The sequence below is a fragment of the Fomitopsis serialis genome (genome assembly GCF_022376445.1).
Source record: "Fomitopsis serialis strain Sig1Antser10 chromosome Unknown B0H18scaffold_575, whole genome shotgun sequence".
Classification (NCBI taxonomy): domain Eukaryota; kingdom Fungi; phylum Basidiomycota; class Agaricomycetes; order Polyporales; family Fomitopsidaceae; genus Fomitopsis; species Fomitopsis serialis.
The window spans coordinates 1-21,834 of record NW_025955535.1 but is presented as its reverse complement, the minus strand read 5'-3'; the positions used below and the strand labels follow the sequence as shown (position 1 = coordinate 21,834).

At 55.3% G+C, this 21,834-nt stretch overlaps 9 protein-coding genes across 9 annotated transcripts; 5 read left to right on the top strand and 4 right to left on the bottom strand.

Moving 5' to 3' along the window:
- Positions 1-128: 128 nt before the first annotated feature.
- Positions 129-3,750, top strand: B0H18DRAFT_1074176 (P-loop containing nucleoside triphosphate hydrolase protein; the record flags this gene model as incomplete). The annotated part of the gene is made up of 11 exons (XM_048031235.1): positions 129-539; positions 590-784; positions 813-1,023; positions 1,080-1,504; positions 1,560-1,880; positions 1,935-2,838; positions 2,891-3,143; positions 3,198-3,267; positions 3,294-3,377; positions 3,429-3,488; positions 3,541-3,750. Coding segments are annotated over 11 exons (2,952 nt in total), but the record flags the coding sequence as incomplete, so codon positions are not given.
- An 81-nt stretch (positions 3,751-3,831) lies between these two features.
- Positions 3,832-5,571, top strand: B0H18DRAFT_1074175 (uncharacterized protein). The gene is made up of 8 exons (XM_048031234.1): positions 3,832-3,865; positions 3,938-4,206; positions 4,270-4,309; positions 4,338-4,455; positions 4,518-4,914; positions 4,935-5,017; positions 5,107-5,203; positions 5,227-5,571. Exons 2-8 carry the CDS (start codon positions 3,955-3,957, stop codon positions 5,458-5,460), a joined length of 1,221 nt encoding a protein of 406 aa, XP_047884396.1. The 5' UTR covers positions 3,832-3,865; positions 3,938-3,954; the 3' UTR covers positions 5,461-5,571.
- Positions 5,572-6,691: 1,120 nt separating this feature from the next.
- On the top strand, positions 6,692-8,514 carry B0H18DRAFT_897076 (amino acid transporter; the record flags this gene model as incomplete). Its single annotated transcript, XM_048041424.1, has 8 exons — positions 6,692-6,865; positions 6,921-7,209; positions 7,263-7,308; positions 7,363-7,434; positions 7,486-7,696; positions 7,758-8,114; positions 8,174-8,224; positions 8,287-8,514. 8 exons carry the CDS (start codon positions 6,692-6,694, stop codon positions 8,512-8,514), a joined length of 1,428 nt encoding a protein of 475 aa, XP_047884395.1.
- Positions 8,515-8,685: 171 nt separating this feature from the next.
- Positions 8,686-11,159, bottom strand: B0H18DRAFT_1090296 (peptidase M24; the record flags this gene model as incomplete). The annotated part of the gene is made up of 13 exons (XM_048032268.1): positions 8,686-8,739; positions 8,796-8,855; positions 8,907-8,971; positions 9,029-9,063; positions 9,120-9,156; positions 9,224-9,472; positions 9,528-9,547; positions 9,598-9,687; positions 9,740-9,855; positions 9,912-10,088; positions 10,131-10,464; positions 10,801-10,936; positions 10,988-11,159. The coding sequence occupies 13 exons, from the start codon at positions 11,157-11,159 to the stop codon at positions 8,686-8,688; spliced, it is 1,545 nt and encodes a 514-aa protein (XP_047884394.1).
- A 65-nt stretch (positions 11,160-11,224) lies between these two features.
- Positions 11,225-12,902, top strand: B0H18DRAFT_1074164 (uncharacterized protein; the record flags this gene model as incomplete). Its single annotated transcript, XM_048031233.1, has 6 exons — positions 11,225-11,679; positions 11,739-11,948; positions 11,999-12,126; positions 12,184-12,315; positions 12,369-12,500; positions 12,567-12,902. Exons 1-6 carry the CDS (start codon positions 11,586-11,588, stop codon positions 12,900-12,902), a joined length of 1,032 nt encoding a protein of 343 aa, XP_047884393.1. The 5' UTR covers positions 11,225-11,585.
- A 1,161-nt stretch (positions 12,903-14,063) lies between these two features.
- Positions 14,064-15,885, bottom strand: B0H18DRAFT_1074143 (P-loop containing nucleoside triphosphate hydrolase protein). Its single transcript, XM_048031232.1, has 7 exons — positions 15,839-15,885; positions 15,447-15,785; positions 15,248-15,335; positions 14,821-15,199; positions 14,659-14,763; positions 14,521-14,589; positions 14,064-14,451 (listed from the first exon to the last, which is right to left on the bottom strand). Exons 2-7 carry the CDS (start codon positions 15,533-15,535, stop codon positions 14,147-14,149), a joined length of 1,035 nt encoding a protein of 344 aa, XP_047884392.1. The 5' UTR covers positions 15,536-15,785; positions 15,839-15,885; the 3' UTR covers positions 14,064-14,146.
- A 1,302-nt stretch (positions 15,886-17,187) lies between these two features.
- Positions 17,188-17,520, bottom strand: B0H18DRAFT_1130969 (uncharacterized protein; the record flags this gene model as incomplete). Its single annotated transcript, XM_048035498.1, has 1 exon — positions 17,188-17,520. The coding sequence occupies one exon, from the start codon at positions 17,518-17,520 to the stop codon at positions 17,188-17,190; it is 333 nt and encodes a 110-aa protein (XP_047884391.1).
- A 77-nt stretch (positions 17,521-17,597) lies between these two features.
- Positions 17,598-17,912, top strand: B0H18DRAFT_1074136 (uncharacterized protein; the record flags this gene model as incomplete). Its single annotated transcript, XM_048031231.1, has 2 exons — positions 17,598-17,696; positions 17,838-17,912. Coding segments are annotated over 2 exons (174 nt in total), but the record flags the coding sequence as incomplete, so codon positions are not given.
- Positions 17,913-19,030: 1,118 nt separating this feature from the next.
- B0H18DRAFT_1074129 (Dynamin central region-domain-containing protein) lies at positions 19,031-21,694 on the bottom strand. Its single transcript, XM_048031230.1, has 10 exons — positions 21,667-21,694; positions 21,308-21,605; positions 20,850-21,245; positions 20,589-20,780; positions 20,287-20,528; positions 20,165-20,231; positions 20,021-20,110; positions 19,777-19,839; positions 19,566-19,694; positions 19,031-19,429 (listed from the first exon to the last, which is right to left on the bottom strand). Exons 2-10 carry the CDS (start codon positions 21,598-21,600, stop codon positions 19,255-19,257), a joined length of 1,647 nt encoding a protein of 548 aa, XP_047884389.1. The 5' UTR covers positions 21,601-21,605; positions 21,667-21,694; the 3' UTR covers positions 19,031-19,254.
- Positions 21,695-21,834: the final 140 nt, after the last annotated feature.

Genomic DNA, 21,834 nt, shown 5'->3' with positions numbered 1-21,834 from the left:
GAAGAGGGTGAAGGGACGAAGGTGGCACGAAGGTTCTCTCTAAGAAGGAGAAGGAGAAACTCAAGAAGGAGAAAGAAAAGGCGAGCGCACATGCCCAACTTTGCTCTGACCTAACTGACGCAACACAGGCGAAGAAGAAAGCCCAAGCTGCTGCCAAGAAGGCTGCCCAAGCTGGAGAGGAGCCTTCAGCTGTCTCAACACCGGAGCCTGCACCTGCTGCACTGCCCGCAGAAAAGGAAGATGAGGACGAAGAGGAAGGTGAAGGAAGCGGCGCCAAAACCGACTCCAAGAAGAAAAAGAAGAAAAAAGCGAGGAAGGATGAAGAATCAGCTCCTGCGCCAGCGGCTGCTGCAGGGAAGAAGAAGGGCGGTGCGATCGGTGCGCTCAAAGCGATGATGGAGGAGAAGAAGCGGTTAGAGGAGGAGGCACGGAGGCGTGAGGAAGAGGAGAGGAAGCGGATTGAGGAGGAGGAACGGATAGCGGAGGAAGAAGCGAGGAAAAAGGAGGAGGAGAAGCAGAGGAGGAAAGAGAAGGAGAAGGTCGGTAACGTTGCGTTTATCCGTTACTTTCACGTCTAACAATCCTGCAGGCCAAGCGCGAGCAGGCAAAGAAGGAGGGCCGCTACTCCGCCGAAGCAAAAGCAGGGCATCGTATGGCGGAGTCCGCAAGCAAGTTTCTCGCTCCGGTGTACAGATCGAAGGTCTGCAGCAGCAGAGCCAGGATCAAGAAGCCTGTGTACGGCGCAAGAGGAAAGAAGGGTCCTACGAGCACAACGGTAGTGTCCGTCACACGGGACCGTCACCTGTACGGAGGAGAAGCCGGCCACGCCTGAGCCTGCTCCCGCTCCCTTGCCTGCAGAGCAGAAGGAGGAGAAAGAGGAGAAGGTCGAAGACGTTCAGTCCGACTGGGACGCTAGTAGTGGCGAGGAAGAGAAACCTTCAGCTGGCGTCAAGGATTCGTGGGATGCGGATAGCGATGAGGAGGGGGCCAAGCCTCCAGCACCTACTCAAGCTGCACCTGCAGGTGGGTAGTTCGAGCGCTGATTGCGTAGGCTGGCCTTGATCTGTTCCTCCCCATAGCGAATGGCTCGAGCAAGGCACCCGCAAAACAGGCTGCACCGGCCAAGCCTGCGGTCACCAAGAAGGCTGCGCCAGCGAAGGCCGCACCTGCACCCGCATCCAAAGCCGCACTCGCCGCGGCCAAGACGAACAGCAAGCCCAATGGCGCGAAAGCCCAGCCACAAGAAGAGTCCTCCTCCGAGGAAGAGAGCTCGTCAGAAGAGGAGTCGTCCGAGGAGGACTCCGACTCTGACGAGGATTCGTCTGAAGATGAAGGCATGACCAAGGCGCAACAGATGGCTGCGCAGAGGAAGGCGGAGGCGGTCGCGCGCCGAGCGAAGGCGCACGAGGCGGCGTTGGCTGCGAGGGACGAGTCGGATCTGCGTAGTCCGATTTGTTGTATTCTGGGGCATGTCGATACGGGTAAGACGAAGCTGCTTGACAAGGTGGGGACGTCGTGTTATCCCCAAATCAAGCAGGCATTGACATTTGGCACGGCAGATCCGGCAAACGAATGTGCAGGAGGGCGAAGCGGGTGGTATCACGCAGCAGATTGGTGCTACTTATTTCCCCGTGGACGCCATTAAGACGAAGACGGCTGTGCTCAACAAGGAGGGCAACCAGGAGTACAAGATCCCCGGTCTGCTCGTCATCGATACACCTGGTCACGAATCGTTCACAAACCTGCGGTCTCGCGGAAGCTCGCTGTGTAACATTGCCATCTTGGTCGTCGATATCATGCACGGATTGGAGCCTCAGACGCTTGAGTCGCTCCGGTTACTCAGGGACCGCAAGACGCCGTTCATCGTCGCGCTGAACAAGGTACAGTATACCAAAACGTATGGACTACTGATTATTCACGTTGTTAATGTACAGATCGATCGTATGTACGACTGGGATGCGACACCAGACAACGACTTCCGGAGCTCGCTCGCCAAGCAGAAGCGATCCGTCCAGCGCGAGTTCGAGGACCGGTTGCAGAAGACAATCCTCGCCTTCGCCGAGCAGGGCCTCAACGCTGTCCTCTACTACGAGAACAAGAGCTTCGCGCGCAACGTCTCGCTCGTGCCCACGTCTGCCATCACTGGCGAGGGTGTGCCAGACATGATCATGCTCCTCGTGAACCTCACGCAGCAGCGCATGAGTGACCGGCTCATGTACCTCAGCGAGCTTGAGTGTACGGTGCTCGAGGTCAAGGTCATCGAGGGTCTTGGAACGACCATCGACGTCGTCCTCTCAAACGGTATCCTCAGGGAAGGCGACCGGATCGTGGTCTGCGGTCTGAACGGCCCTATCGTCACACAAGTACGTGCGCTGCTCACGCCACAGCCTCTGCGCGAGCTGCGGATTAAGTCCGCGTACGTGCACCACAAGGAGATCAAGGCGGCGATGGGAGTGAAGATCGTCGCGCCGGACCTCGAGAAGGCGATCGCCGGTTCGCGGTTGTTGGTCGTGGGGCCGGACGACGACGAAGAGGAGATGATGGACGAGGTGATGTCGGACCTGACGTCGCTCCTGAACTCGATCGACAAGTCGGGGCGCGGCGTGTGCGTGCAGGCGTCGACGCTCGGCTCGCTCGAGGCGCTGCTCGACTTCCTCAAGTCAAGCAAGATCCCGGTGTCGGGCATCAACATCGGGCCGGTGCACAAGAAGGACGTCATGCGTGCGGCGACCATGCTGGAGAAGGCGAAGGAGCTGTCGTGTATTCTGTGCTTCGATGTGCCTGTGGACAAGGAGGCGGAGAGGCTGGCGGAGGAGATGGGCATCCGGTTGTTCAAAGGTGGGTATTATCTTGTTCGTATAGAAGGTAGGTGCTGACTCGCGATGCGCAGCGGATATCATCTACCATCTGTTCGACGCCTTCACTGCGTACAATGCCGAGATCATGGAGGCGAAGCGGAAAGACGCTGCTCCTCAGGCTGTCTGGCCGTGCCGCCTCAAGATCATCGCCGCCTTCTGTAAGCGTGACCCGATCATCCTCGGTGTGGATATCCTCGATGGCACTCTGCGGGTGAATACACCCATCTGTGTCGTGAAGACCGACCCAGAGACGCAGAAGAAGGAGATCATCGACCTAGGAAGGATGTGAGCCTTACGGTCAACATATTAAGTGATCTATGGCTGACCACTCGGAACCAGCACCTCTCTGGAGATCAACCACAAATCCTTCGACATTGTCAAGAAGTCGCAGGCCGGTGGTGGTGTGGCCGTGAAGATGAACATGCGGTATACCAGTCTGCGAAGATGTTCGGCCGGCACTTCGACGACAAGGACGAGCTCTACAGCCACATCACACGACAGAGTATCGACGTCCTCAAGGTATGTAATGTAAGACTCGTAAATGCGGCGCCATGCTCATTGGCGTCGTAGACCTCGTTCAAGCAGGATGTCTCGAACGAAGAATGGCTCCTAATCAAGGCCTTGAAGCCGGTACGTTCCAAAGTCAGTGAAACAAATGATCTAGCTAACGTATACGCTGCAGCGTCTCAACATCTCCTGATGAGTTCATCCACTACGAAGGTTCATGCTCAACGTCCGTCGCTCTAGTTTGTCGCAATGCTTGTATTGTAGGAAGCTCTGCATGCACGCATGTATTTATACGCACATCTTTGTCTCTACTAATATCATGTAGCTTTCTCCGGTCGAGCGACTGCCCCCACAGTGATCAATTTACCGCATATTTCATTCCTGAGCCGCTGCCAGATCACATGGGGCTTTCCCATGCATGTTGGTCCGCCGGTTCCTCCATCGGGGTCTATCTTCGGAATCCGGATGCGCGTCTCTGGTGCATTCCGCAAGGTAAGAACATGCCTGCACACTTTTCACACTGCATGACTGTCTCTCTGTTCTCCGTAGACTCTGACTAAAATTCTCCAGGACCAGATCATTCCCCGACATGGCAACAGCCGCCACGAGTATTGTTTTTGTGATTGACAGAGCATCTCAGAGAACACCGCGGGAGCTTGCAGATCCGTTGCGGTGGACTGGCTGGTTGAGGTACACGATGCCTCCGAATATAGCTGATGCGTATATGGCGGATGAGCGCCTTTATCAACATATTTACAACTACCTGAGGTCGCGCAGCAGCGCTCTCTACCATCGCGTGCACAAAGAGAATCGGACAGGGAAGGTTGCAATCTCCGAACAGGTATACTTCCCTTCTGTCTACTGCTTGTATCTTCCATGTCAGAGGCTTATATATGTTATTCAGCTTCTCTGGATACATCGTCTACAACACCGGCGCCCAGGTAGTACAGTGTTTGTTATACTTGGACGCAGTTTCGGGATCTCGTCCTCGCTCAAATGGGGGTGATCCAAATCATTTACTGCATGAATTGGCAAAGATCAATGCTGGTCTGCTGATCCATGGTGGTACAGACCTGACAATTGATTATAGGTGAGTACCTACTGCAGATGAATGTTATGCCAAGGCTACTTAGTACTCATGGGGGATTTCAGGACACCATCTGGACGTGACACATTCCAATCAGTGGAAGAGGAGGAACTCTACATCGAACGACTCCGGATGCTGTCTAGGTGTTTTCCAGTCTGGCCACCCGTGCGCGAGCTTCGCACAGCAGCTCGGAAGCTCCAAATAATGCACGATCTCGACCACATCGCTCGAGAAATCACCAAGTCACCCCGTCCTCACACTGTCTTGTATAACGGGGGCCGGACACAGGGTGACTGCGTTTACAAGCGCGAGGGGAGCAAGAATAGCGACCGTTTCTACCGTGGAAAGCTGAAGCCGAAGAGGAAGATTGACGAAGACATCGAGCTAACAGGAGGGCGATGGAGGTGGATGGAGCAAAAAGAAATTCCACTCCTGTGCAACACCGGCGAGCTGCGCGTGTATGTTGCGGCTCAGCCGTGCAGCACGCGGTGCATACAATCCGGTTGCCTCATGGTGGATTCGTGTCCTCAGTACTGAGAGATTGCTTACTTCCACAAGACATGATGTCAGTATACTTTGTTTCATGCACTCATCCAACTGATCGCGTGTTGTGCACTCATAGGATCGAGGATGTGGAACGGCGATCAACCCGAGAGTCAACAGAGCTAGTGGATGCTTCGCCAGATCTGGAGGCTCAGAAGCCATCCGAACTACTGCTCGAGAATTGCTTGAGTGGTTCGTACTCAACACCGTTGACGGACTCGCAATGCAGAGGTTGCTGCGCTGGGGCTGGGAGAGTCTTCACTGCTCCAATACGCGCGAGTTGATCTAGGCGTAATGCGTGGAGAGGATGGCAAACTCCACTGGTTTGTCAATCAAGTCGCACGCGGGCTGGGGGCCGGGCTCTTTGCTGCGAAGGATCCGAATGCTGCTCTGCAAGTGATTGATTCGGTGCTGGAGTCGGTACTGAAGTGGCGGAGGGACTGGACTGCTGATCCTTCACGATAATATACTTATGGCTTCTGTTAATCTCGAAGCAACCACCATCATGACGTAGAGATGACAGTCACCAAATTGTAATGCTCTGAGCCGTTCACGTTATCTCAGAGTCGACTGGCCTCCAAAGGCCGCGTCGATGCGGCAAGGCTGTCGCTGAGCGCCGTGAACCTTCGGACGCGGCCCTCGAGTTTGTCTAACATCCTGTCCGTGGATCCAACCAATATCTTTCACATTCAACATGGCAGTCTACATACTTTCAATAAGAAGCTCCTCACACAATCGACTACTCCATCGTCGAATATTGTGCAGTACAGTACGGCGCCAGCTCCTATCGTTCCTGGATAAATCACATTCCAGGCGCCCGCTCGCGACACTTTTCATGACCTGCTTTCTGTCTGTGTTGGCCGAAATCCTTTTCCCACCACCACCACATCTCTGCTTCATTCTCTTTACCACTGTAGAATGGCTGCAGAAGACGCAAATGTCGCTCAACTCCCCGCTGACGCGAGCGCGACTCCTCCGAAACCGGCGAAGACGAGCTCCAGCTGGTAATACCCAGTCCGAAGGCAGAGCTGGCCAGACCTACACAGGACAGAGGCCCGCTATGAAGTATCATCGGTAACGTCGTCTTTTTCAGTGGTACACTGGAATCGGCTACGGGTATCCTTTCGCCGCGATGCCGTCTCTCGTCTTGCACTTGCCAGACGATCGTCAGATGAGCGAGCGAGCGAGCGAGAGTAGCAGAGGACCGGCAAGGGTTGAGATTACACCGTTTGAACCTGATCAGCGCTCATACCTGCGTAGGGAAGCCCCAGTGTCGCCATGTTGATTGCCCCCTCTCGAGGGAGCCCCGCAGAATGTGCTGACCTGTTTTTTTTCATATCTCCTCATAGCAAAAGCTCGGATACAACAGGTGCGTTCTCTATAGACGAGGCAATACCATGACTGCAGGCTGACTCCTTGTGTAGCAACTTCACCGTAGCTGGCACCTCCTCGAGAGTTTCGCCGCTAGCTTCGTGGCCCTCAACTTCATCGGAGGTGTTCGGTAAGACAACGCTGTCTTGTCATTCACGGAATGTTAATCTTCGCTCGTAGCTCTGGTATCTTCCTCGGACTTGAAGCAGGCGGCCCATTGGCCGTATGGTACGTTTCCCGTCTCGCAACCCTCAATGCAAGCGCCTCGTGCAACCTCGTCACTCACATCTGCTTCAGGACGACCTACATAGTCTCGATGATCTTCATGTTTATCACCGCCGCAGTCATGGCCGAGATATGCTCCGCGCTCCCGCTCAGCGGCTCGATCTACGTCTGGAGCGCAGAGAGCGCAGGTCCCAAGTACGGCCGCTTCTTCGGGTTCGTCGTCGCCTGGTGGGCCTGCACGGCCTGGATGACGTTCTCCGCCTCGTGCTGTCTCGTGCGTGTCCTGCCTCATACCGCCTGCGATCTCCGCTGACGCGCTCGTCCGGCAGACCGCGGCGAACTACATCGTCTCGGAGCTCCTTGTGTTCGAAGTGTACTACCCGGGCGGGGCGGGCACCGACTCCATCCAGTGGCGCGCGCTCGTATGGGCCGTCGCCGAGGGCTGCTTCGTGGTCGCGGTCGCGGTCAACTACCTCCCCCCGCGCTGGTTTTCGGCCGTGTTCAAGATCTCGATCGGGCTGTACATGCTCGACTTCTTGTTGTGCCTGATCTGGCTCCCCATTGGCGTGTCACGCACGTATGGGTTTAGGTCCGCGAAGGAGGTGTTCACGGGGACTTGTGAGTGTACTGCATGTGGAAGGGGTCTGCGAAACTGATGGATATTAATGCAGATAATTTGACGGGAGCGCCGCCCGCTTGGAACTTCATCCTCTGCTTGTACGCAGAACACATCATCATTATTATCTCCCTTCTTTGACACTTCTATGCCAGCTTGTACTCGTCCGGGACAATGATCGGTTTCGACGCATCCGGGCACATCGCCGAGGAGACCAAAAACGCCAGGTCCGTCGTCTCCTCTTCACCCACCATGCATCTTCACTGACACCCCTGCAGCGTCGTCGCCGGCCGTGGCATCCTCTACAGCGCCATCGCGACCGGCGTGCTCGGCTTCATCACCAACATCCTCTTCCTGTTCTGCACGCCCGACCTCGACACGCTCTTCTCGCTCGACGCCCCGCAGCCGTTCGTCCAGCTCTACGCACTCGCGCTGGGTAAGGGCGGCGGCGCCTTCATGACCGCCATCGCAGCGCTCGGCCTGATCCTCGTAAGTCCCTCGCTCTTCTCTCCCATCCCACTCAGAACCTCATAGATCTTCCTTTTTACAGAATACGAGTGTCTCCGTAGTAGCCGCGTCTCGACTCGTCTTCGCCGTCGCGCGCGACGGCGTGCTCCCCTTCTCGCATTGGATCGGGCAGGTCGACGACCGGCGCCAGCCGCGCAACGCCGTGACGGTGATGTTCATCTTCGGCGCCGCGCTCCTCTGCACGATCCTCCCGTCCGACGTCGCCTTCACGTCGCTCACCTCCGCGGGCGGCGTGCCCACCACCGCGGCATATGGGCTGATCGCGCTGCTGCGGCTCATCATGACCCCGGAAGATTTCAAGAGCAGCCACTATTTCTTGGGGAGGTGGAGACGCCCGTTCTATATCGCCACTGTGCTGTTCAATGGCTTGATCTTTGCGGTACGTTATTCACGGTTCAAAAAGCTGCACGGGAAGGTGTTGAACCCGCTCCCGCGCAGACTCAAATCTCGCCGTTCTACTTCCCGGTCACGGCCCAGAGCTTCAACTTCGTACGTCCCGTGTCATACGCCGCACACGACGATGTCTTACTGACCCTGACACTCACTCGCAGGCCCCAGTCATCCTCGGCGCCGTCACCATCTTTGGCATCCTCAGCTGGTACTTCATCCCCGCCGAGAAGTGGCTGCGCCGCGAGCAGGTCCTACGCGCTCTTCAGGTCGCCGACGAAGAGCCGTTTGGAGCGGGCAGCACATCTGTGGACGGTGGCCACGCCAATGAAAACGCGAGATACCGCGTCGACTCGGTGGGCGGGAAGGCGAAGGGTCTGGTTATGGACTGAAGTCTACCGACGTTAAGGCTGAAGTGCGTAATGAGGTGTGAAGTGAGAGCGAATTATCTAGTTTTCGATACGAGTACTTATGCCCGATGTATGCATCATCTCTTCTTGCTAAAGCGAAGTAATAGGTATGGGCAGTGAGCTAGATAGATGTATTGCGTGTCAATAGAGTTGTCAGAACGGCTCGAGTCCCAGTAGTCCTTGACACGCTCCCTCCACGTCGGCGATCTGGCGTTCAGAGTCACATTCGGACACGGCGTTCAAAATCCCGGCATAGAACGTACCTCCTTGGGCGCACTCGCGCTGAGGACTACTGGGTGCTCCTCACCGACCAGCACCTCGTCCTATGGTGTGAGGTATCAGACGTGGAACACTCAATGAACCAAGGAACCCACCTCTATTCGGATGCCGATGTTATGGAAGTGTTTTGGGAAGTGTGGCGATGGCGGCACGTAAATGCCTGTACCCATATGAGTGGGGTGCTTGTGGTGAGGTAGATCAGAGAAAGGCAACGTACCGGGCTCCACGGTGATGACCATGCCAGCTTGCATCCTGATTCCCAACGTCAGCTTCACGCGCTCGGCACATGAATGACCACAACAACATACGGCGCCTGTCGGTCAAAATGGCTTGACTCGTGCAAATCTATTCGAGCACGAGTTCATCAGCTCACAACGGCCTCACATAAGAGACAGACACAATTTCTACTCACCAATCCCCACGGGATGGCCCACGAAATGCGGGTACAGTTCATTCAACCGCCCGCCCGTGAAGCCGAGGTCGAACCCGATCTGCGTGAGCTCTGCACGCAGGAACTCGACGGACTTGTGGTGGAGCTGTGAGAGCGACAGCCCCGCGCGCGCGGTGCAGAGCGCGACGAGCTGCTTTTGTGCGGAGAGGAGCGCGTTGTAGAGGTCGGCTTGCGCGGAGGTGAACGCGCCTGAGGCGGGGAAGGTGCGCGCTAGTGGACGGCATTAGCGCGGTGGGAATTATGAAGTGGGCGTGGGTGAGCGTACTGATGTCTGAGGCGTACCCGCTTCGTAGGAGATGTCAGTCGGGGGAGATGGACATTTGCAAGTGGCGTACTTGTATTCACAGCCCGCATCGACGAGGACAAGCTCGTTCTCGCGGATGAGCTGGTTGTTTGACGTGTAGTGTATTGTCAGCGCGTTCGGGCTGTGGCGAACGGTCAGTTGGCTGCCCTTGGGTCATATTTGAAGAGACAGACCCAGATGCGACAACGGGTACATAGGCTGGACGCTGCGCACCCTCTCTCGCACAGAGGTACTCGAAGTGCGCGGCTAGTACGTGTTCTGACAGGCCCGGTCGAGCAAAACGCATCGTCTTCGCTTATAGTCAATACATATATTGTCCTTTCAATAGCGTGAAGAACTCCTCACTTTGGTGTGTGCCCGAGCACTAATGTCGGCAGCGGCCCGCATGACCTTCTGCTCTGCCTCGCTCTTGATCGCGCGCAGCCGTCCGACCTCCGGTGCGAGTGGACGACGCTTCTGTCCGCCGAGCGATTCGAGCAGGGTATCATGCTCCTGTGACGATCTCGACAGATACTGCAGGGGCTACTTGAGCAGAAAACTCGACCTTCTGGTACGCCAACAGACCTTGAGCAACGACTTGGCCGAGGCAGACCGCGAACGTTTTGGGCCGCCACCTGGAGGAAGGTCCACATATACGTGGTCCGTCTCGGCCATGACCCTCCGCAGCGCGTCAGGGAACTCGTCAACTGGCCGTGCGTTATCCGCACGAAACACCCGCACGACGTCCTGTGCACTCGTGCGCGCGCCGTCCCACTGTGCAGTTGATGGTGTAGACGGCGAGTGGAACAGTGTCATGCGGTATCCCCGCGAGGAGCTGTCCTTCTCCATGATGAGTGCAGCGCCTGGCTCTTCGAAGCCTGTGAGGTACCAGAAGTCGGAGTCCTGCCGGAACTTGTAACTGTATCACCAGGTGAGCGGACGCTACTTCTAGCTGATTCCATGTTGCTAGACCTCCCGAAAACGTGTGCACAGGCGGAGGGCGTCGGGCCCTTGTTTTCAGGTGATTCGCCCGCTGTACCGGTCGGCCTCTGCTTCATATCTCGGTCTAGTTCGCCCTCGACACTGCTCGTTGCAGTAGAATATTGATGGGACACAGAAGGAATACCAAGGCCCGCCTGTACACACTTTTCGGCGAGGGGTCTAGCAAAACGAAGTTAGCTGTCAAAAGGCAGTAGGCTTACAAGATCTCTGAGATAGCGAGTCAGATGCGAACAGTAAGTAGGAGAGTGCGTACGCACGGCCACTCATGTACTTCACCTGTGCAGCGACGCAGATGACCACACTGTGTGACGGCAGGCTATCCATCAGCGCGCGTCGCCGCGTCTCGTACTCTTGCGAGCCCATTCCAGGGACCAGCTCTCCATCCTTGACTGTGTTGCAAATGTAAGCCATTTCCTCCCGGTTCGATATTGCAAACGCACCAAGGTGGGGATGAGACGGGGTTAGCGGCTGTCCGTATATTGTCGGCTTTAGCGCGACATTGGCTAGTTGTGTCGCTTCCGTCGCGTATAGTCTATGATTTCTACGGCATTTTCTTGTGAAGGTCTGTGCACTACGAGCAGCGCTGCCGACGATGAGGGGGCGGAGAGACATGCAGGTCGCCCGCCGCGGCCCACGGCGTCGGCGATTCGGTTCACACAGGCGCCTGAGGACGTTCCTTCGCCCAGACCAAGTTCAAGTTGTACGCTTTCCTCACAGCGTCATACAGATTCAACACTATGCACGCACTACCCAGAAAGATGTTACAGCTCGTTCTATATTGCTGGACCCCTCGCCGAACAGTGTGTACAAGCGGTAGCATCGAGGGCGAACAAGCTCAAAATTTGAAGCCGAGGTAGTGCGCGCGTGTCGCTTGAGAACAAAGCCAGACGAAGGCCCGACGCCCTCCGCTTGTGCACGCATTTTCGGGCGGCGGTCTAGCAATATGGAATTAGCTGTCGCAACCCTACTTGATATTCCTGGTCATCCACGTCGACTAACTTAGGACTTCCGTAGCACCTCACGTACTCAGTATCGGCCATGTCTCGCGTGCATGCGTCAAGACGGTCACAATCACGCCGTGCAGACATCTTCATATGGTGGCCTTCGACTCCTTCGTCTCAAATCATGGCTTGTTCGCTTTTGCGCATATATTGTGATGAACAATGTCTTAATGACCCTCTGTACTTATAGGCTTCAGCTCGGAACTTGTTGGTTCTGTCACGGGCAGTACTCTAGTCCGCTGGGTCAACATGATCGCCCGTCTTGGTGGGGTCGACGTAATGGAGGTCAAACATGTCTCGTGGCGACGCGACGGCCCTTTGAACTTCCATCCCGAGCCTCTCGAAACTGTCCCGATCTCCAATGTTTTAGGCCCCGGGGACTATGGTTGTTTCTACATCGGTAGTGCATTTGTTTCATGCGCTTGGAGGAGGATGACTTACCATGATCAGACGAGCGATCCTTCTTTGCCATGCCATTTCCCTTCAACCCCTCCTACTCCGTCGTATCGCTGGAAGAAAAGAAGCAAATTTTTTCCACCATGGAACCAACACCCGGTAGTATCGAGAGCTTGGAATTGGTGAGGCCTTCAGAACATGAGGTATCTCGCTAGCCCCTTATTAGTGACATCATTCAGTACAACGTACCAATTAAACTCCGCGATCAAGTCTCTGCTCGTGACGGGGGCAAGTGTATCTTTACAGGATCCGAGTCGGGAACTAGCCCTGTAGATGTGCACTGGATGTATCCTCCAGGCATGGTCCGCTACGTGCGTTTTCTTTACATACCCTGCGTGGCAATAACTACTCACGACAGCTTTAGGTCACAACCGTGGCAGGAGAGAGATCATTGTTACCCGAAATAGAATATTTCCAGGGCATCAATAATTTGGCGACTATGCGAGGCGATATCTACAAGTTGTGGCACTCGAACGCGTTCAGTGTTGACGTAGATGTGAGTCGTTCGGTGCATTTCAGTTAGATGCTCCCACTCAACTGAGGTTTGCTACTGGGTCTCCAGGATGGGTACCGCGTCCGAATATTTGACGCGGCGGCCATAGGTTCCGGCCTGCCCTCTTGCCTTGGTACAATTCCAGCGGGGGCCACGTCGGACGACTTCTTCCGTGAACACTTTTGTCACACCCTGTGTGTTCACTTCGTCGGCGGTGACATTACTGCCGACTATTCACATCGGCAAGTCCAGGAATTTCTCGAGGAGATGGGCCTTGACGAGTTTGACGGGGAAGCTACGATTGAGGATATCAATCTCGAGGACGAGAGATGGCAAACAGTCATCGGACAGGAGATCCTTGAGGACGTGATGGAGAGTAAACTGAGCCAGTTCAAGAACCTATAGTGATTGACATTACCGAAAAGCAGGGACTGAGATAGTCTTACGATGTTGTACCATTATTGCGTCATCCCTGGGTTCGCTCCTGGACCTTCTGACCAGAGTTTTGGCGTCGATCCCTGAGACCGTTGCCCGGTTTTGCTATCTGCATAGAGTGAGTGCGTCGACTCCGCTCTGTTAGACAAGACACTGCGTTGTCATCATGGTGCAAGTTGTGGACACGATGCCAGTGCACCGTAACTCGCGACAGTGTGGGAGACGCGAAGGCCAGATTGAAACGGCACAGACCATAGGGAACGACCATTCCTTCCCTTGTTTCTCTCTTTGATTCGCACAGGACAAGGCCTGTTTGTCACCATCGTCTATTGTTTCTGTGGAAATCGAATCACTGTTGTCGAGTGTCCGCGCTTGCTTCAAATTGCTAGTGGGTATGGACGTGAGTACCCGCCCGGGTTTGGTTCGAAAGTTACTGATAACAGCAGACAATTATCATACCTCCCATCAGAATATGTTTCGTCAGCAGCTGAGGTCTTCACGGACTCATATGTTGTTGTGATACTGGCAGTGCTTGCCTGCGCCAGGGCCGCTAGCATGCCCGGGCCGTCTCCTTGACTCTGATCAACCCCTGCCACTGCCGAGTCGGAATCCGAGTACCGCATCCCTAGCCAAGTTGGGGGCGCGTTGGCAGGTTTCGCCTGCGAAGTCTTCAATGGAGGTCAGTGACTCGGAGCGAGAGACAAGGATTTAATAGGATGAAGTGTCGAGCTCAAGGCACTGCGGCGGCGCTGTGGCGGTCAGAGGAACTTGAACAATACCTGCCAGAAATGGAAGCATGCAGACGCCCTTGGTCGTCCGACGACTCGGAGCGACTCATCGAAGTTCAAGTTCCTAGGACCACGTCGACAATCGCTGTCTTCAACCTTCGTGCCTCAGGGCACCATAGGTTCAGCGCCAAGGCTGGCAGCGGGCCACCGCATAATGTACTGGTCCACACCATCACTACACCACTGGCAGCTGCGAACCATCTCGAAATCACGAACTTGTACGCCCCGTATGTATTACATGTGTAATCGCGGAATAGAATTTACTATTTGTCCGCGTCAGCAGTGGTTGCGCAGTCGCGGTGTCTGCTTCTCGAGTATTATTCCTCGAGAAGCGTAGCCCGGAGTCACCCTCAAGTCGCGGTAGACCTTCAAACCACGACACTTGTCAGCTACTTCGGCGTACTGAATAGTGACAAGCTAGTGTTCTTACACTCTGATCATCTCGGCGAGCATGTTGCTGAGGTGCCTCACGAGGTTCTCGGTTCCAAGATGTTGCTTATTTGCTGACGTATCCCATGGGGCCGTTGTTTGAAAGAAGAGTGTTTCCGCCTCGCGAGCCTCTGAGGGTGTGATGCCTGCAGCACGCTCTGCGGCGTTTGGTTGGCGAGTGCAATAGTAACCGTGGCGGAGGTGATGGTCCTGCGAGCGGCCCTCGAGGATCTCCAGCCAGAGTTCTATCTCTCTTGCCTCCATACATCTCACGGGCCACCTATCAGCCTTGGTCATGACACCTGTAGAAAGGACAAGGCTGCGTTCGACGTTTGTCCACTCAGATACAGCCGTGGGATATGCCTACTTACCAACGGTCCGTGAATCGTCATGATCAGCCTCGCGAGCTAACCTAAGGGCGGTCTGATTCTCGATATCAGCTGCAAGGCACAAACATTTCAATGATCAGTTGCAATGTAGATGGACATGACGCAAAGCAGAGAACGTACTCTCCATGGACAGCGCAACAACAATCAGACAAGTGCCTGATATGTATGACTGGACCATGCGCTCGACAAATTTCACAACGTTGGCGTCGGCGTTCGATATAATGCCTGGCTCACCGGCGTCAGCTTCGTCGCACGACCTCGGGGAAACCCAGCATGATCAACCTGGTAAGTCAACAAAGGATAGATAGGTCAGGTCTGGGCCCGAGATGTCGACGCAAACAACATTCTGCGAGAAAGGTAATGTCGATAGGTCCCAAGGCAACGCGTACAGATCGCCCGCATTCATGTTCGCGTAGTATGCCAAAGGTCGTTTCCCGCTGTCCAGCACCGCCGTTTGAGCTCGCCTGAGCATTAATTCGACATCTGACTTGTCCGTGAGTAAGCCCCCAAATGGGACTTGCTCGACATGGTCCTTGCTCCGACCGTCCGCGTCGAACTCCCAGCGTATAGAGACTTGGCAGGACCACTCTTCCTTCGATGAGAGTAGCCTGCATTCCATGGGACAACGAGTGCAGGTGCCAGCATTGCGCGGCACTTCGATCTGTTGAGCAGTCAGATGGGATAGGACAAGCCCATGAAGTCATCTTACTCCCGATATGGCCTCGATAAGACTAGACTTCCCTGCACTTTGGTTTCCGATGACCACGATGCGTGGCAGGTCAAGATGGATGTGAGCTCTGCGGGTCATGCACCGGAGATAATTAATTAGCAATGCACACGCTCTCGCGACAGAGACAAGAGAACCCGTGTGCGGAGAGCAGAGGGCCCGAAGTGCGAGAGGTGCTTACCCGACTGCGCGGAGTTTTTTTGCCGATGTCAGCACTTGCTCGCGGTACTGGGAGTAGCCACCCTCAGAGAACGGGGTGGGGGCAGACATGATGGGTGTCAGAGGCAGAGATCACTTGCACCAACCCTGTGAAGTACTCGAGGCGAAGGAGTTTGCCGTAGAGACGCACACCAATTCCAGGGTGAGCGTCGCTGGACAGGGCGATTCGAGAGCCTACTGGATCATGGGTCATTAACCTTCTGTTCAACGTGGAAACTCTAATGCGTCCAGGATTTGAACGTTATTACGTATCTGCGTATCGCCACCTCAAAACGGATACAGTTACTGAAAGAGAACAGTGCTCGAAGAGCTATTTGAGGCTCTCACATGCATCGATGCGAGGTGTGTCCTCACCAACAGCGAACATTGGGTGCGTTGCGTCTCGTACTTTCTGGTGTGCACCGCCTCTATGGTACGCCGGAAGGCCACAGTTCGATTTTGGACGCGGCTCGGCGCTATCCGCAGGATAGACGCCGGCCACCCACCGACGAGTTCAACAAAGCAGTTCACATACTCTTTCCGTGATCCGGAGGGACTCGCTACAACTGCAAGACCTATTGAGATGATATTTTGAGGCATCGAGTGGCCTTGCAAGAAAGTCGAAAATCGTCACTGAGTACGGTGGCGCAAACGGGGAATAAGCGCCCATCAAGTTCGAACGTAGCCGTAATAGATCATAGAGCTAATAAAGATCTTAGCCCACTGTTTTCGTACGTGGTTACAACCAGCCGAAGCCCGTGCCACGCTACGGAAGTTCGATGTGCGCCCGCATGTCTTATTCGTTTTGTATACAACTCCAATGTGACTATCCGGTCCAAATCATTTGGTAGCAATGCTAACCCAGGAGGTCACTCAGCCGCCTCCCTCCAGGAGTCGGCTTCGTGGCCTGATATCAGCCCGCAACATACCAATACGTACGGCTTGCGCAAGCAGATTCAATATTGAATGACTTGCAGGAAGTCTTCTGGTCATCGCCGGAGTCCGAGTCGACATGCATTGCTCTGGGATCCGCTTACCCCATCCCCTCTCGCGATCAAATACGCAACTTAGAAGTTAGTAGACATACACACCATGCCCAGTAGTGTGCGTAGGTACCATTTACCGACAGACTCTGTCAGCCACAAAGCGCGTGCCATTGATGAGCTCGAGCCTGCGTGGAATTCGTTTGGCAGAGTGTATGGGTAAATTGGCTGTTCCCTCTGCTGTATGGTCGCACCGGGTCACTGTCAGTATCACTTGTAATTATCATTAGAGGCAGTTCGGACAATGCACATACCATTTCGAATACAATCCTGTGTCGCGTGGACAAATGAGGCATCCAGTAATTCGTGCTGTTTGTGACAGCCAGTGAACGATGTTCGTAGTAGTCTGGGGGATCATAGTGTCCCTATAACCCATGAATTGACAGCAGAGCCTGGAAGTTATTCAGACGTGCAGTGCATCTATGCCCATGGCCTCCGAGTGGTCACTCTCCGACTCCGACTCGTCCGCGTTGTGCTTGCATCCTCGGTGTTGCCGCGCGTCGTACCTGACATTCGCTCGTCCTTGCTCGTCCTCAAGGCTCATCTCATCCCCTCGTCATCACCCGTCTCTGCCAGCCATTCACCCTTCCTTGCCGACTCGCTCCCGTCCGGGCCCGCCGTCTGTCGGCCCTCCCCGCTCGTAGCTGCGTCTGGGCCCATGGTCCGATCGTCGGCTGCGCTTTACGGTGAAACTTTGCCCTGCATGCTCGCCGAGCATTCACCTTCGTTCTCGCTGTACGTGTCGTGGCCCGCTTGTGTGCCCGCTCGCACGCCTCTGCGCACGCGTTCGTCAGCCGTGCCTGCGTCCAGTGAGTGTTCGCCCATCGCGCTCGCGGTTGATGTGTGCGCTGTCGCCTGCGCGCTCTCCCACCCATCCACTCGCTTGCCCATCCGATTGCCCGTCCACGCCTGCTCGCCCGCCTGCCCACTCGCTCTGCGCGCGTTCGTCGGCGGTGTCTGCGTGCTGGGCATTCGCCCGGTGCGCTCGCGGTCGGCGTGCGCATTGCGCTTCATGGCGCGACGGCGACTGCGCCCTGCGCCTGCCCACATTCTCCCATCCGTCCGATTCCTTCGCTGATGCAACCGCAGTCCGGTCGTCGGCCGTGTTTGTGTGCTGGGCTTATGCCCTGCGCGCTCACGGCCGGCGTGTGTACTGCGTGCCCCGGCCCTACCAACCATACCCCACGCCCGTTCTTAGCCAGCTTGCTCGCGTGCAATGGTACTCACCTTCGCGTCTGTTGCTCACGCGCTCGTCGGTCGCGTACGCCGCATGCTGGGCACTTACCCTGCGTGCCCATCGTTCCGTCTCGGGCCTTCGATGCGCTTCACAGTGCCATTGTTGTTGCGCTCGTGGTGGTGCTCTTACACACCCGAGCCCGAGCCAGGCCGTCGTGGATGAATATTGAGGGGGTGGTGCCCACGGCGAGAGAGGGAGAGAGTGGCAGCAGTGGCAGATTGGCATGAGGCAACGCCGCGAGCGATTCGACGGCCCGCACAGGATCAAGCGTGCTTCCAAACTTAGAGGATGCGGCTAGGTCGAAGAGCGCAGCGAGTGTATGTACATGCCAGAGTGAGAAATTGAGCGCTGCACGTTCGAACAGTACTTGGAGGACAGTACTGTAACTATGTACTTTGAAACGACGCAAGGAGGTGGACGGCGCTCGGGCCTCGGGCATGGTCCGGAGGCCGAACCGCGTCCGTATTCGAACCGTGGCCTTCCGGCCGACCTTACCGCCTCCTCAGTATGTATCATCTGTCAGATGCGGACAACTATGTGGTATATGAACTTGAGCGACGGGGAAGCAGACTATATGTCGACTCACCTGGACCCCTGAGCCTCAGGCTAAGGTTGAGCATACCTCGTAAGGCAAACCACCTGTGGGGAAATCAAGACCAATCGATGTAGACCCTTACTTCGTAGACTGTACTCTTCGGATGACGTATACATCACAGCGAGTGCGCATTGCCCCTGACGAGTTAAAGTTAAAGGTCTCCGAAACAGACACGTACAAAGCCCGCCGCCTAGCGCAACGCCTTCTTGAAGTTCGCTGCAAGTTTCTGGGCACGAACATCATGCAAATGCCATCCGGCGACACCAGTACTTGCCAGTGACCATATCGACCCTCGCTCTATCGAACGACTGACACGATCGCGAAGGAAAAGACAGCCAGACCCTGCCACGCTCGAGCTCATGAGCGGCCGCTTCTGCCCGACCAGATCGCCGCGACTTCTCCGGACGCGCGGTGCATCGTTACAGTGTAAATTACAGGCGGCTCGTCAGGCATCGAGTTCTACGACGTGCCCGCGCCAATGCGCGCGTGCTCATCGTCTCCCCGAACGAGGAGAGGCGCAGAGCGCGGACTCGGAGGCGGGGCTGAACCGGGCGCTGAAGGACGTCAGCTCGATGGGTACCGTTACCTGGTACCGGTACTACAGGGTGGGCTTCGCTACCCTGAGGGAGGTGGCGCGAGCACTGGCAGACGCGCAGGGCGTTGCAGAGGCTGGATGTGTTCATCTGCAATGTGGCGCCCGGAGATACACCGCATGGCACTGAGTAGCACCACACGAAGTACCACAACGAGGGAGACATCATTGATCAACGACGCAACCGATACTGTAGCCTCAAACAAGTACACATACTGAAACCACTGGACTGACTCTTGAAACGGAACGAAGGCACGTGTCTCGGAATACTTGACACCATATTGTACACACCGGGATAATCAGATGCAGTCGGTGAGCAAGGTCTTACGACGGTGCAGATACCTCGACACCGGCGAGAGACGCACTCATCAGCTCCATCTTCGCCTTCTCTAGACTCGTCTTCTTCCCCGTCAGCTCCTGTCGGCGGGAGACGATATCAAGCTCTTCGCTGAGGTACGTCGCGCAACGGGCAGCTGCGTCAGGCGTCCCGAGTGCCAGGCTCGATGAGGTGCAGCTGGAGAGCCTCGGCGAAGGCGAATAGGAAGGTATGGTCGATAGCAAGAGGAATGTAATCGATGATCCGCTAAGTCAAATGGGTCAAGTCATTCGTCGGCCATGGAAGCAACACGAAACACACCTTGTACGAGACCTGGAAGTAAGCCCTTACTTCCGCCATCACACTGAGCTCTTCCTCGTATTCGTCAGGCGGATTGAGCTTCCCTAGGTCGTCCGCTGTTAGTCCGACATAACCCAATTTGCCAGCGCTGCGAACGCCTCAGCTTCTAGCCGGCCGTGTGGTGTTCCACTTATAGCAGGCAATGCAAGGGTGGCACCACTGGGGAAGACGGTGCGTATCTAGCATTAGCATATGTTGGGGCGCTCGCATTGACCGCTGTGCTTGCTGTTGGGCTGTCCGAGGTATCGAGCCCGCCGAACCCACCAAAAGCTGGTGAAGGCACTATTCAGCGAAGCCAGTGAAAGACGACGCTGGTCAGCAATGATCCAGAGTATCATGGACAAACAGTAATTATGACGGTGCACTAGCTTACCTGCAGGCGTGAATTCGACTCAGCCTCGTCATAATGTTCACTGGCGTAGGCTCCATGGAGATTTGCCCTTGGATTTTTTGCCCTTTCTCTTCGGAGGCAGCTCGCGAGGAGGAGACTCATGCCAATATATCCTGAGCGTGACCAGATTGAGGTGGAGCAGTTGTAGATGATACACAGAAACGTACTCTTCTGCCGTTTGTTCGATCGGAACCGGATGATCCTTCGGATGGAGGCTCATCCTCAGCAAAATCACTTTTCTACACATGTCACATTAGCCACACATACGAGGATACATATCAGCACTGACCTTCATGCTTACCATCAGCATGATACACCAACGGTTCTTCAGCAGTTGCTTCGGCTTCTGGAAGGCAACGGACACTGGTCCTACCACCACGTATGTCCTTGTATCGGGAGAGTACCTTGTCTGTTGCATCAGAGAGATAGTGGGTATTCTGAGTGAAGGGCGTAGTTTCGAATTTCAAGAGAATCTCGATCTGCTCGGACGCAGCAGTGCGGCGCACTTGAAGCAACGACATGACGGCGGCTCTGCATGATTGGGCACATCAGCGCTACATTAATGAAGACGGGAGGCGGCGAGCCACATACTCAATTTGACTTTCGAGATGTCTAAAACGCCCGAAGCGGTCACGCATCAACTGGGAGAGCGTGCGGTTGAAAAGCCGCTGTATTTTTTCGAAGCAGGCGAAGCATTCCCTCTCCCAGGTCTCTTGGAACCTCTGTATCAATAGTGTCTTGGCCGGGTAGGGGACGTTGAAGGGCAATTCGCGCGTCATGGACCTAAACAAAGGAGGAGAGGCGACACCACTTGTCAACGCGGAAGGCGTAGGTCACTTGTGCATAACGCACCGTCGGATATGAACACGCATATCCTTCAAGTATATCTCATTAGTCGATGTTCCAGGAGGAAGACCGTTTATGATTGTTTCATTGTCTTCATCCAAATCAGAGAGCACGTCCACGGTGGAGCTGAAAGGTGCGTCCCTTGCCGAGGGAAGTGGTATGAACCTTGGTGCAGTGCCGCGAATGGCATGCTTGAGAGCCTCAAACTCGCGTCGACTCTGTTGTACCAGAATTTCTGCACCTGGGATACCTGAGACACGTGACCGTATGTCTGTGCAGAAAGACGAGAGGAGACCAAACACGAAAGCGGCAGGTTCGCTCGTCACTTCCTTCGGTAGCTTTCGCAGCTCTGTATAGCATGCGGTGAGCTTGTTCTCTACCTCGCGCTGAAGTTTCGGTAGACTTTCAAACGACGGCATTTGTCAGCTATGTCGGCATACATAGTGACGAGCGGATATCCTTACACTTTATTGATTATCTGAGTGAGCATCCCGCTGAGATACTTCACGAGGTTCTTGGTTCCAAAGCGTTGCTTATCTGCTGACGTATCCCATGGAGCTGTGTTTTGAAAGAAACGTGTTTCCGCCTCGCGAGCCTCTGAAGGTGTGATGCCTGCAGTACGTTCTCCATCATCTGGCTGGCGAGTGCAATAGTAACCGTGGCGGAGGAAATGATTCTGCGAGCGACCCTCGAGGATCTCCAGCCAGAGGTCTTTTGCCTTGATAGATCCCGGGGTCAGCGTATCAGGCTTGGTCATTACACCTGTAGAAAAGGCAAGGTTGCATTCGACTTTCGTTCGCTCGGATACGGCCATGGGACTTACCGATAGTCCGTGAACCGTCACGATCAGCCTCGCGAGCTAGCCTAAGGGCGGTCTGATTCTCGATATCATCTGCAAGTCGCAAACATGTTAATTATCCGATGCAACATAGATGGACGTGACGCAAAGCAGAAAACGCACCGCTCATAGGGAGCGCGACAACAATCAGGC

Bases quoted from the DNA above. Each gene is read 5' to 3' on its own strand.
- B0H18DRAFT_1074175 (XM_048031234.1), top strand. From the start codon at position 3,955: ATGGCAACAGCCGCCACGAGTATTGTTTTTGTGATTGACAGAGCATCT. The intron at 4,207-4,269 runs GTATACTTCCCT...TATGTTATTCAG, and splicing joins AGGTTGCAATCTCCGAACAG to CTTCTCTGGATACATCGTCT. The intron at 4,310-4,337 runs GTACAGTGTTTG...ACTTGGACGCAG, and splicing joins ACAACACCGGCGCCCAGGTA to TTTCGGGATCTCGTCCTCGC.
- B0H18DRAFT_1074143 (XM_048031232.1), bottom strand. From the start codon at position 15,535: ATGTCTGCCCCCACCCCGTTCTCTGAGGGTGGCTACTCCCAGTACCGC. The intron at 15,336-15,446 runs GTAAGCACCTCT...CATGACCCGCAG, and splicing joins AAAAAACTCCGCGCAGTCGG to AGCTCACATCCATCTTGACC. The intron at 15,200-15,247 runs GTAAGATGACTT...ACTGCTCAACAG, and splicing joins TTATCGAGGCCATATCGGGA to ATCGAAGTGCCGCGCAATGC.
- B0H18DRAFT_1074129 (XM_048031230.1), bottom strand. From the start codon at position 21,600: ATGACCAAGCCTGATACGCTGACCCCGGGATCTATCAAGGCAAAAGAC. The intron at 20,111-20,164 runs GTACGTTTCTGT...GGTCACGCTCAG, and splicing joins ATCGAACAAACGGCAGAAGA to GATATATTGGCATGAGTCTC. The intron at 19,430-19,565 runs GTGTTTCGTGTT...CACCTCATCGAG, and splicing joins TTCCAGGTCTCGTACAAGGT to CCTGGCACTCGGGACGCCTG.